The 13,437-nt window shown below is 50.9% G+C and overlaps 1 protein-coding gene across 2 annotated transcripts; it reads right to left on the bottom strand.

Moving 5' to 3' along the window:
• On the bottom strand, positions 1-2,444 carry LOC123040720 (zinc finger protein CONSTANS-LIKE 13). Of its 2 annotated transcripts, none has more exons than XM_044463489.1 (4): positions 1,649-2,444; positions 1,272-1,502; positions 316-641; positions 1-222 (listed from the first exon to the last, which is right to left on the bottom strand). In XM_044463489.1, exons 1-4 carry the CDS (start codon positions 2,168-2,170, stop codon positions 135-137), a joined length of 1,167 nt encoding a protein of 388 aa, XP_044319424.1. In that variant the 5' UTR covers positions 2,171-2,444; the 3' UTR covers positions 1-134. The 2 variants fall into 2 exon arrangements, with proteins under 2 accessions (XP_044319424.1, XP_044319425.1); XM_044463490.1 differs by having other exon boundaries at positions 316-638; positions 1,649-2,439.
• Between the last annotated feature and the right edge of the window lie 10,993 nt (positions 2,445-13,437).

Genomic DNA, 13,437 nt, shown 5'->3' with positions numbered 1-13,437 from the left:
GTACAGTCACACAGCATCGACGCCGTCCCCTAGCTCCCTCGCACCCACGCTACGTACTCGTAGGGTACAGAAACGTCGTCGTCCAGTCCACGGAGACCAAGAAGGGTACGTCGTCGGTCCTCGAAATCTACTAGCTAGCTCGACTTGGCGAAGCGGCCGTTGATCCTCACCCTGCCGTCGGCGCGGGCCTTGCGCGACTCGTACCGGATCTGCTTCCCGAACCTGCAACAAATCAAACCCGGCAGTCAGCACGACGAGCTAAAGAAAATCTCTGCTGTTGCCGGATATATTGGCCTCTGATTATATCTCTCGTACATCCTGTTCTTCCTTTTCTCCTTGTAGCGCGAGATCACCTTGCCGCGGTCAGGGTAGACCACGTCGTAGCCGCCGACCTTCTTGGTCGCCTGAGCTGCAGCTTGCGCTTGCGCCGGCGTCGCCGCAACAGGTGCCGCTGCAGGCGACGGGTGATCGTGCCCGGCGTTGGCGGCGTCGTCGGCGCTGCTGCCGCTGCGGCTCAGGCTGGGGCAGACCTCCGACACCTCCACGAACGACGACAGGCTCGGCTCGGCCGACGAGCTCGCCGAGACTTGCTCGGGAAGTTCGTTGCAACTCGTCGCGATCCACGCCTCCTGCAGCTGCTGCTGTGTGATAAGACCAGAATCATCATATATACATTCATATGTCTGGCAAATTTTCTACTGTTGCTGTACTGAAACCTGCAATGCATGGTACTGAAACATGAGCTGGTTGTCACGCATTCTTGGCTTTGTACTGATAGGGATTTTGGCTGGCGGACCGAAGAAATTAAGATCCTATTAGTGACACTATCAAATATGCCAAGATCATAATGATGGCTCTAAGACACTACAGGAGTATACTAGCCGGTTGCAACCGAAAAGATCCTCCTTAGCTACTCCTGTCATTGTCGATCTGATGCCTTTTATGTGATGGTGTACAAGTTGGGAACGTTTTCATTCACTAGATGAAAGGTTGTGGTCGGCAACTTGGACAGAAATGGAGATGTTACGTTGGAGGGTTGCACTAGTACTCTACTAATGCCCTGCAAAAAATAGTACTTCCTTCGTAGTGATCTAAACACTCTTATATTTGTTTACAGAGAGAGTACTATTCTACTAATGCCCTGCTCATATATACTGCGCACATTTTTACTGCATCATGTGCATTCGATAGTGCTCCAACGAACACAGCACGTATGATAGTCAGCAAGAGAGAATTCAGCGTAAAAATTCAATTCAAATTAAGTTCCCAACCTGATACGGAGGTACATGCAGGATTGCTGCCGCGCAGATGGCCTCGCCTCCAGGAGTCCCAAGATCACCGTGCCCAATAGCAGCGCAATCTGAAGATCCCCATAGAGGCAGCTGATCAACGCCGGCCGGCTCCGGGTCCTCGACATAAGCTGCCGCCTCCTCCGACTTGGCGAGTTCCCCGAGCTGCCGGAGAACCTCGCCGTCCAGCTCCCCGCAGGGCGGGCTCCGGTTCTTGCACACACACACACACACACACCATATGTGGAAAAACCATCAGAGAACGTGCTTTCTATTCCGTTTTCGCTTTGCCGGACGGTGAACAGTATCTGCGTGATACTGTTTGCTGCTGCTAGGGTGCCAGCAAGTCAGCAACCAACCTTGGGAGAGGAGATGAGGAGGGGCTGGAGGCCATGGCAGGCGGTGGTCGGCACGACGACGTCGTCGAAGCTGAGCACCTGGGGCTCCTCCCAAAGAGGCCACCACGCCTCAGCCGCTTTGTCGCCGAGGAAGACACCGAGGATCGCCGCTAGCTCGCCTACCGAGGGGCACCCGGTGTAGCCCTCCACCGTGCCACGGTCGTGCAGCAGCGGCGGCGGCTCCGTCAGCTCCCCCTCTCCGTGCTGCTGCTCCTCGAAGTCGCAGTTAGAGCAGAGGAACCGGGCAGCGCCGCGGCGGACGGTGGCCGCGGCAGCGCGGCAGACGGCGCAGAGCGGGGCCCGGGCGTGGCGGCAGGAGACCGTGTTGGCGCCGTGGACGTGGCGGTCGCACGGCAGGCAGAGCCCCGCGGCGTCCGCTCGGCAGTACACCACCGCCGGCGCGCCGGCGCAGAAGTAGCACTCCCCCGTGGGCACCGCCACCGCGCCGGCAGCAGCCCCGGGCACCGCGCCGGAGGCGGACATGGCTCTCTCCGCCCCTCCTCGTTCGACCTTCTTCTTCTTGGCGCGGATGCACCGTCTTCTTGGCAAGTATTAGTAGTAGGATGCGCTATGCAGCGGGCGCAGAAGAGACAAGCGAGGGGGCGGTGGCACCGTCGGTACGGGTAGGGAAGAGGTGGGAGCCCGTCGCCATGAATGATGCAGGACGAGGACGACAAGTGCGACGAGCGGGGAATTGATGGGCTCGAAAGCGAGACGATGGACGCAGAGGACAAATTAGTTCCTACTTGCTCCGAAGACCCTCGGGCGATTCCCTCGCCATGTGGGTGAGCGAGTCGACAGTCCACACTCGAGAGGACGCTTGGCTCGCTCACTCTTCACACGCACACTGGCTGCCTCGTCGCCGGGCGCCAAGGCTGTGAATCATTGCCCGCCAAAATTACAAGGCCAGCAGACCGCATACGTCGCCACGGAGGAGGCAGGGGAAACAGTGGCACTGTGGGAGGACACTGTAACTGTCACTCCCGCCGGATCTGCACCTGCACGCAGGAGGCAACCGTATTTTTACGCCGTGTAATCACACGCACCACACACGTGAAGCAAGCACATGTCCTAATCACCACCGGTCACTGCTCGACCATCTGGCTTCTCCCCCACGACAGTTCACATCTGAGTTTCTCTTCTTTGTTTCTCGATGTATTTTTTGAATTTTGATCTGTATTTTTTAGGAGTTATCTTAATATGTGCTGCGAACATGCATGATTTTTTTCAGATTTATTTGCAATGTTTAAATTTGAATGGAGGCCGCAGGGCACACGGTGACATGCAAACGTGCATCACCTGATCTCTGTCCCGTCCCACTTGGCATTTGAAAAAACGAAGGCGGAGAAATAGGATCCGGGCCATCCGGCTTGCCTGCTCCCTTCCCATGCTTCCATCTATGCTCCCATTTCATCCTACGGCTGTCTTTTTTTTTTTCCTTTCCAATCTAATCATTTCCCCCTGATTTTAATGGGATGGGCCCGGGTCTTATTTTGTTCCAGTCAAATGAAGCCACGTAGGCGGGGGTACGGATGGGCACATGCGTGGAGCTCAGGCAAGTCTCGTCCGGAGAAATGCGGACAGCGGCGCAAACAACTTCACTTTGGACGCCGGTTGCACCGGCATGTCCAAGTGCCAGAAGAGGACATGCCACCAGGCACCTCCTCCTTGTCCGAGCTTGCCTGCCTCGTTTCTGATCATGGTCCAAATCAGGGACGCGTGGTGTTGTTGTCGTTCAGAGCACGTGCCACTGGTGTTCAAAAACAATGTGGTTTTGAATATTAATATAATTTTTGAACCGGGAAATAACACCTTTCTGTTAATTGAATAACGAAAAATACAAACTATCAAGAGTTTAAAGGAGACGGGGAAGGGGAGAGCGAGTTCAAAGCATCGTCGGAACCCCACCACACGGATGCTTATTATCAAAACACCTGCTATGGGGCAAAAGCCCGGTTACAGCCAGGCACCCAGCTAGCAAATCTACGTGGTTTAAAAAATATGGAAGGGGGAGCGCTCTTTTTTGAAAAGAAAACAAATGTGTTGCTGATGTTCTGTTGTGCTATCTCGAGCAGCACATTGTCAACACTTGCCTCTCGAAATAGGCTTTCGCCCCGCTTTATAAATAAAGTATCATCCATACAACCAAATCTTAAGTGCCATGGCAAATAAAGATGGCTGATGGTAGTTGGCAACGGAACATACACCCTCTTCTCTGAGGATCAGTGGCTCAATGGCGAAGCCATTCCCAAGGTAGAACCGCTGCTCAACGGGCGTTGTTTCAAGATCTTGGAAGTTGAACCGACGCTCTTGGGTGTCATCAAGTGTGAAGTTCTTAATTTGGCTTTCTTGCCAAGAGTGGTGTTGGACTGCTGAGAGTCTTGCTACAAGAGGCCTGCAAGGCCGCCGTAAGTGTGTGCCTATTTTGCGACCAATCGGAGGAGATCATGCATGACCCACCTCCTCACCGGTCGCTTTCTCGCATGTCCGGTGGCTTGGCGCGAGTTCATATCTTGGATTCGATCCACCATTGTGCCTCTGGTTGCTAGTGAGGACTTGGTAGATTGGTGTTAGCGGACCACCTGGCTCACCCCACCCACGATGCACAAGGGGGGACCTCCTAGGCGATCATGCTAGCACCTTTGTTGGATCTGAAAGCATAGCAATGTTGTATTCTTCAAGAACGTGCGACCTAGCATCGATGTTCTGATCGACACAATCAAGTTTAAGGCTCTACTGCGGGCGAGGGAAGGGGCGATGGGTCTTGCCTAGATCCTCCCAGCGGTTTCCATTGTGAAGTTGTGCAACGTGGTACTTGGGGTGTTTGCCGGTCTAGGTTTGTGATGTACTACCTCTATTTTTATTTACTCTGCATATAAAGTTTGTCTGAAGTCAAGCTTTATAAATTTTTATCAAGTTTATGGAAAAATACAATAATATATGCACCACCGAATTAATACCATTAGACTTATCATTGAATATATTTTCACATCTATTGATTTGTTATTCTAAATGTTCATATCGACTTCTCTGAAGCTAATATATGGAGTATATAAAAACAAAGGGAGCACTACCCTTTATTTTATGTATCAATGCATCGAAACACAAATCTTTATGTCTTCTCAGAAAAGTAGGAAAAGGGATAATAAGAAAAACAACACGATGATCACAAGTTTTTTTTCATACGATCCAATAAAAATGGACTGGGTTCCACTATCATAGAGGTAACGGAACAAAAAAAGAAAAATAAATCATCCTTGTGCAACAACAAGGCAAACCACGTGTACCGCTAACAACAAAAGAGTAAAAGTCTAGTGCTAAAAGGCGAACTAAAGCAATATTACACAGAAATTCGCAGGGGCACGCAAGTGCGGTGGCACACACCTGTCAAGCCCTGTGCCCGCTTGATTTGTCTCGCGATTCATGAAGTAGTTGAATCCCGCACGAGGGCACAGTAAAAAAAATCCCTCAAAAAGCTTTAAGTTTCAATGATGAAACTTACGGTCTTTCATCTAAAAATGCAAAGTTTCAAGAAGTTCCAGAGATTTTAAGCAATTTTTTCTGTCGGTCATAGATACAAAATAGTTGATTTTTATCGGTCGCTCATACTAGGTTTCAACATTTTAAACTTAACATTTAAAAAAAACACCAGAATATATTTAAAATGGATCTTATTTCGAATCGGGAGCGCCACATCCCCAATATTACATGGGGAAAGGCCACATCCCCAATCAGCCAAAAACACACACTACCACATGTTTTCAAGAAGGTCACGATGAGGAAGGTGAACCGGTTCAAGACCAATAGACGACCTGTGTGAGTGGCAACCAAGAAGGACGGTGAGTCATTCCATTTAGTTATGCTCCACACACAAATGGACAAAAGACAGAGAGCCGTACTTGCCCCCCACAAAAGTAAAAACAAAGCTGTAACTTGAATGGCCCTAGACTGGACACGCCACCAGCATCTCGTTCCAAATCGGGGACGTGATGCTTTGCCCGGTGTTCTGCCGTACTTTGAACATCAGCGTCGGTGCTCACTGAACCTGCCGAGTGCCGACAACACATCAAAACTACGCACACGTGGGGAAAACAAAGAGAGGAGAGGCGTTTGCGGGGGTGAGCCGCTCGCTCTCCGCTCTCGTCCCTCTCACGCAAAACTACGTACACGGAAGCCAGCACACCACACGTCGCCGTGGGGAGAGGAACACACACAGGGAGGTGAATGGACTGAATACTGTTTCTCCCGTCCGATTGTTCATAAAAGGTGATCTCGTTTTCAAACTTCTTTCCCGCTACAGCGACGCCATGGGTCTCATACACGCGAGGAACGCGTGCCCTAGCCCCGTGGTACGGGCGCTCGTTCACACGACACGCGCTCGTGGTCTTGGTTGATCGCGCACGCTGCGGACAGACGACGTTGGCAGTCGGTGAGTGTTGTGTAGGTTAGCAAAGATCCTCCGTCAGATTCCCCGTAGCGGTAGCACCAATCATCCAAGGGAGGGAGGTGGTCACGGTGGTTTTGCTCCCCTGGTCTGGCTTCGCCCACTTTTAGAGAGCATCTACAGCCGGGGCCTTAAAAACCCACCTTATATGTTCGGATGGACCGTCTGGTCACTGATCGTTCACGATTTTCTGATCAGACGGTACCCTTTATCGGACCTCAAACGTTCGGACTGACCGGCACCCATCATATCCAGCTTAAATATGGGGCAGATATTGGAGCGTCCGGGCACACCTGCCACATATGCAGTGGCAACTTCAGAAATTTGCAACCGGGTATTCATGTGTATTCATTTTGCCAAAACCATTGCTGTTTTTTGAAAATTGTCACTCTTTTGCCAAAATCAACATTGTTTTATAAAAATTATGGATATTCACATGAAGACCCAAGAATACCCCTAGCGCCGCCCCTGCACATAGGGCTGACAAAGATGTCCCACGCGGACTCGCTCGGAAACCCGGCGGTCCGACGGACACCTTCTCCGTCGCCACGGTGTGAATGCCGCGTGGCGCCGCTCCGGCACGCCGCCCGAGAGCAAATCCACCTATTTAACATGACCAGAGTCTCGCAACACAAGTCCATCTACCTCCCCCCTCTCCCCGCCGCTAGTCCGAGCCCATCCACAATTCTCTCTCCCTCTCAGGCGCTCTGCCCACGCTCTGGCGGTCCACCATGGTCCGGACGAACATCACCTACTATGCAAATGCTCACACCGAAGCGCCGCACTGACATCCAGCAAGAGATTTGGGCGAGACAAGCAGCGCGCGCAGCCCGCATCGTTGTCGGGCTGCCTCCGGACTCGTCGGAGCCGGAAAAGGAGGAGGAGCAGGCAGGGGAAGAGGAGGAGGAGTTGGCTCTGATGGAGACGGAGGAGGCGGAACAGCCGGAGCAGCAGCTGCCGGCCTTCAACATGGAACAGGCGGACGCGGAGTTCGCCGTCGCCCAGTCCGACGAGATGGCGGAGCAGCAGGCCATCCAGGATGAGGCCTATGTGGAGGCCAACCGGGCGTTCCTCCGGCAGAAGCAGGCGGTGTCCGACATGCTTCTCGCCGAACTCGACGCGGAGATAAAGGCGGAGGAGGCCGAAGCGGAGCAGCCGGAGGCGCGGGAGGAGTCAGAGCTGCAGTTGCCACCAATGCTGCCGGAGCCGAGCACGGAGATCATTGACAGCTCCGACGATGAGTAGCTAGGTGATCGACATAGTACATAGACTTATTTCGTTTGCATGTCTTTGTATGAATTTAAGAATCTAGTATGAGATGTCCGTATGCAACAAATAAAATTTGAGGCATGCTCGATCACTTTCTGTGGACGCGCCCGAGCGTGTCTGCGGGCGTTTAAGGGGCCATTTTGACATTTCCGGTTGTAGATGCTCCTAATGCACACGTGACGGTCGTCCCTGTGACATGACATCCCACGCTTGACAAAGACCGGGTTGTGGCAAATCCTCCGAAAAGTCACCGGCCACCATGCGTCCATTGTTGGTAATTTTAAATCTGCGGTACATAACAATCTTTTAGTGTGTTTATTCACACATTTTAATCTAACATGCGACTCATGCGGCGCGAATAGGCCGGCGACCTATTTCAACCTTCCTTGGCTTGTTCCCTCACAGCTCGGCGGTGGGCCGGTGGCACGGCCTCCCTTTTTCGATGCGCAGCCACGATGCGAAGCGTGAAGCGGACGCCATGGCTGACTGCTCCTCTGGTGTTAAAGCCCCTAGATGTTGTTGTGGTGTGCACAACAACCAAGGATGAGAACCCGCAAAAAAGAAAAAAAAGGTCACGATGAGAGGATGGTGTGGCAGAAACTGGAACGGCGTTACAACGTCTTCTCTTCTGAGACTAGCCACAGTGGGAGTAACTTTAGCGATAACATCAAGTCCAACTTAGCAAATTTGCTTATGTGACAGTGAGTTAATGAGGAGAGAGATAGTTATAGTAACTTAACTAGTTACTAGTATAACATCACATGTCCCAATGAAATATGAGTCTATAACCTAATAAATGAAGCTTTCCATGTTACCACACTTATATTAGGCTGGTCACAATGGGCAAGAACATAAGCTAGTAACTTACACACTTTCCTAGACTATGTTACTACCTCCATAGTTGGTAGGAACATCTATGTAGTGTCATGCAAAGATGTATTTATTAGGTTATAGACTCATTGTTTCTTGGAGTGTGTGATGTTCCGGTAACTTAGCTAGTTACCACAAGCACCTCTCTCTTCATTAAATATGTGCCACATAAGCAAAGTTGTATTGGAGTGTGTGATGTTACTCCTAAGTTCCTCCCCATTGTGACCAGCCTTACTACCCACTATAAAGGTAGTAACATAGTCTAGGGACATGTGTATGTTACTAGTGTATGTTACTACCCATTGTGGCTAGTCTGATGAATTTTTGCTTCGGCGCGAACACATATGCTTGTTCTGTACGAACATGCCGATAAAAAATTGGAAGGAGACATTGACAGTTGTCATTGATATTGTATTTTATCTGGGTGAAAATCAATGATTTAGTCTTATGACTAGATCAGACAGAGCTGATATTCGCACAAATTCTTGTTGAAAGTGTTGGCTTGAAGTTCAATTTCAAAGGCGACAATTCTAAGTTTGACTTACTGTCAGAGCGTGCGAGCGTGATTTCTTCATGAAGTTGTTGCATTGGATTCTTCCGCACGTAGTTAGGTCACGCATCACTTTCTTTTTCTGACATCAAGGTCGCATATCACTTGACTGATGGATTATGGTCCATGGTCACAGAGGTTGTGGTGGGATATCGGAGACGTTATCGTGTGACAGGTTCAATTTTCTTCTTCCTTGTTAGAAGGGATAGAGAGGGTTTGATGAAATAGTTGTTGTATTGCTTGAGCCTTGTGGGCATATATATATATATATATATATATATATATATATATATATATATATATATATATATATATATATATATATATATATATATATATATATATATGAGTACATGATTTATTTGGAGTACAAGACAAGTCAGGACAATTCTAGTTTATTTTATGTTTCCTAATGAATTAATATACCCAACATCCCCCGCAGTCACTACCGCTAGCGACGCAGACGGTGAGACTGGAGAAGAATCCGAAGGCAAACCAGCGAACACCCCCACAGTCGTAACGATCGATGCATCGCGTTGGTCGTGGCTGGAGTGGAAACCAATTACAAGGTTGCTCAAGCAAGGCGGTAGCCCTTTGTGCCGTTTGTCGATGTAGACGATAGTGTAAGGTGGTGTAGCCGTGGTCGAGGTAGCCGTGGGAAGAACGTCGTGGTCGATGTCGAGTCGGGGTAGCCAGTGTCGAGGAAGTCGCCGAGGAGCCGCGGGCGCAAGGAGGCGCCGATTTAGTCATGGGTGCAGTGATGTCGAAGTAGTGGTGCGCCAGGAAAAAGATATTGTTGACGACGCGTCGCGCCGGGTTTGCCAAGCCTGGGGACACATCATGGACGAAAGCACGCATCGGTGTTGTCAGCATCGGGCATGCGTAGACAGACGAAGACGAAGTTGACGAAGCGCCGCACTAGGCTTGCTAGGCCCGGGGACACGTCGTGGACGAAGCCACGGATCAGTGTTGCCAGCACCGGGCATGCGTGGACTGAGACCTGCACGAGTTGTACGCCATGTTGGAGAAGTCGGAGAGGTCAGCAGAGAAAGACTTGACGACGGTTGTGACGCCAATCGGCATGGGGCCGATGTCACCAACGATGGTCGAGGAAGATGACGGCGATGCTGGCGACGGATTGGTGCTAGATAAAGACGAAGGAGGTGGACGGCCGGCGGCTACGGGGGTAGCGGTGGCAGACGAAGAAGAGTGGTGGCGGCCGAAGAAGAGCGGCGGCGGCTAGATTAGGAGCACGGCAGCGATGCTCAAAGTAGGCGAGGAACCCGACAGCATGACGAAGACCGACGCAGACGGTGGCATTCTCGCGCCAAGGGAGGCGATGCTGCACATACCACGTAGTAGTCAACGCGTAGGGACGCGGAGTGAACCGCATGCCGTGGCGCTACGACCCGAAGGGGCGACGCAGCGAAGGAGCCCGGGTCGGTGCAGCCGCGAGGACCGCAGCGGGGCCGTGGTGGGGAGCTCGTATCGCGGAACTATCGCCCGAAGGGGCGACGTGGCGACGACGCGCTAGTCGGTGCAACCACGGGGAGAACAACGGGGCGGCGACGCTGCGGCCCGACGAGGCGACACAACGGCAGCCCGATGCTCGATCGGTGGAGGGGCGCGTTGTACTCATGGACGATCTTTACGGGACCTGCGGAGGCGCGCGCAATCGACGGACCAGGTCGGTCGCGGGGCATAAATGAGGCGGATCGCGGAGGGGAGTGGGTGATCAAGCCGATCGCGCGCGAGGTCGGGGACGCTGCTCGGTGGAGGCAAGGTGGCGGCGGAGTCCGAGATGAAGCCGGCGATGACGGACTACATAAGATGTTGTGTGGACGAGCGCGTCAGCACCAGCACCCGGGCTGCCAAAGTAGCGCCGGCGCCCGGGTAGCGAGGCCTGAGCGACCAACGTAGCAGCGGCGCCCGAGATGAGGCATCCGACGAGCCTGAAGCAGCTGGCACGACGCAAGAGGGGATGAGGCCGGCGAGGTAGACCGCTGGGCCGCGGTGCAGACGCGGTGGAGGCGGGTGGCATGGATCAATGGGCGGGCCAGCATGCGTACGACGACTATGATGAACCGCCGCATGGCGCGAGGTCGCCGGGTCGGGCCGATGCAGGTGTCCCGCCCGAAGAGGGCGGTGACGGACTGCATAGATCGACGAGCGGGCCGGCGAGTGGACGACGGCCGTGAGGGACCGCCTGTCGCGCGAGGCCGCCGTATCGGTGAAGAAGCCTATCGATCGTGTCGGTGTTGGAGTAGAGGCGCACTGGGGACGATGGCGGCGGTGGGCGACACAAATCGATCAAGCATAGATCAAAAAACTAAAAAAACGACAATCAAGATGACTAGCGGGAGAGAGAGAAATCCGGAGCAAGGGCTTGGGAAAAAGACTCTCTAGGGCAGCCGGTCAACACGACCGGCGGGCGAACCCTAGGCATATATATATGTACATGATTTAATTGAAGTACAAGACAAGTCAAAATAAATCCTGGTACATCTTATGTTTTCTAATGAATCAATATACTAAACATTCCTTTTAAAGCTGGTTTAATTTGTACACGAGTGCATCAAATCAGTTCAAAGGCTGGAGGCCATCCTCCTTTTCAGATAAGAAAAACACTCGTCGTCTTCTGCCCTGATCGAAGGTTGGGTGGTTAACATGTGAGACCAACTTGACAATTGGTTACTATCATCCCATTTGACTTGACAATTGGAAAAACAACGCTGGCAAGATGTAAAGGCTCCATTTCAAATTTCCGATTGGACGAACAGTCTCCTTTGGTGGTGGTCTCGCCGGCATGTACGCCTACAATACGACAAAAGGACACGCCGTGGATAAGACCTGCTCCCGCCTCTCTTTCTCGGGCGTGGACCAAATCGGGGGAGGATGTGATGTTGTTGTCGTCCATTCAAGATTTGCCAGGAATTCAAGGTCAAAAATCCACAGACTTGGTGCTGATGTTGCATGTGTTCTGGAATACTATTACTTGAGTACACAGTTTCAACCTTTGATATGAACCGAGATAAGTAGATAACTCACTTTGCCCTCAACAAAAACAGAAGGAAAAAATATGATACTTTTACTACCTAGCAAAAAGCACTACCAGTACTACAAAGCGAGAGTGGACGCCACTAAATGGACATGCACAAGAAAAAAAAAGAGGAGAGAACAACGAGTTGTTTATGAAATACTCCACTCGTTCTAATTTACTCTTCGTATTAGTTTTGTTTTAAGTCAAACATATCAAGTCTATAAAAAACATTAACATCTACAATACCAAATGAATACGATTAGATTCATAATATATTTTCACATCATACATATTTGTTATTGTAAATGTTTATATTATTTTTTACCTAAATTTATAAGTTTAATTTACGATAAAACAAATGTGCGGAATAAATTAAAACAGAGGAAGTATAATGGACATAAGAAGAAACAAAGCTGCAACTTGATAGGCCAAAGATGGACCATATTATCAGCATCCCAAGCGACCCCCTACTTAAAACCAAGCAAACCCATGACCAATGGTGAAAACCGGTTTTATGCACCCATGCTGAAGATGGTGATGGATTCTCTTGGAGTGAAGAAAGTCATTTTCAGGCTCGAAACAACCTGTTAGTTGGTGATATACTACACGATCTTTGTATTTATGTGCCATAGGATCCATAATACTTCTATCGCAACCTTCCCCGGCTTCTCCCTTCGCCCTTACCACCAACGCCGTCGGGTAAAACCCAGTAGTGCCAGGGCCTCCTTTTTTCCCGGTGCAGCGGCACTGCAGAGAGCGAAGCGGAGGCTATTGTTGACCATGACGGCCGACTGCGCATCTAGTGGTGGAAGTTGCTAGGCGTTGATGTAGTGCACAACCACCAGTGAGAAGAGAGGATGGTGCAATAAGTACTCGAAGCAACGTCATGCAGTATTCTCTTCTGATGAATCCTCCTTTGGCGCGAATACATTACAATCGGCTGCGGATCCTCCAACTAAAATCAGCCGCCTGGTTAAGTTACCTAACCTAAGTTACAAAATCTCCATTGGTTAGGATTATCCCACCTGACAACTGGAAAAACAAGGCGGGGAGATGTAAATAGTACTGTAAACTAATATAAGAGCGTTTAAATCACTATTTTAGTATTCTAAACGCTCTTATATTAGTTTACGGAGGGAGTACTAGTACTACTGTAAATGAGCAAATAGCCCGAGCGGCCGAGCCCCATTTCAAATATCCGGTAGTAGTACAAACGGTCTCTCTTGATGGAGGTTAATTGCACCGGCACAAACGTCCACAGTACGACAGAAGGACAGGCCGCAGATGAGACCTCCCTCCTTGAAGATTGCCTGCCTGCCTGCCTTTCCTGGACCGGCCGATTCGGATGAGGACGCCATGCTGTTGCTGTGGTCCAGAGGAAGCACCGTCCCAGATTTGACACGATGGGTTTTCACACGGCGAAAATGGCCAGAGAGCAGACGAACACCACCATAATATCATGGACAGGCACACGAAGAGAGAGGGCAGTGGGTTCAGTTATGAAATATCATGGACACAAGAGGGCAGCATTTCTAGCCCCACGAGGCAGAAATTAAGCGAGCTGCAACTTGATAGGC

Source organism: Triticum aestivum, chromosome 2B (assembly GCF_018294505.1).
Source record: "Triticum aestivum cultivar Chinese Spring chromosome 2B, IWGSC CS RefSeq v2.1, whole genome shotgun sequence".
NCBI lineage: Eukaryota > Viridiplantae > Streptophyta > Magnoliopsida > Poales > Poaceae > Triticum > Triticum aestivum.
Note: the sequence above shows the minus strand (reverse complement) of the source record. Positions and strands in the feature narration are given on the sequence as shown.

Excerpts from the sequence above, each read along its gene's own strand:
- LOC123040720 (XM_044463489.1), bottom strand. The coding sequence starts at position 2,170 with ATGTCCGCCTCCGGCGCGGTGCCCGGGGCTGCTGCCGGCGCGGTGGCG. Across the intron at positions 642-1,271 it reads TGCATGTACCTCCGTATCAG|CAGCAGCTGCAGGAGGCGTG; the intron begins GTTGGGAACTTA and ends CTTATCACACAG. Across the intron at positions 223-315 it reads GAGAAAAGGAAGAACAGGAT|GTTCGGGAAGCAGATCCGGT; the intron begins GTACGAGAGATA and ends GATTTGTTGCAG.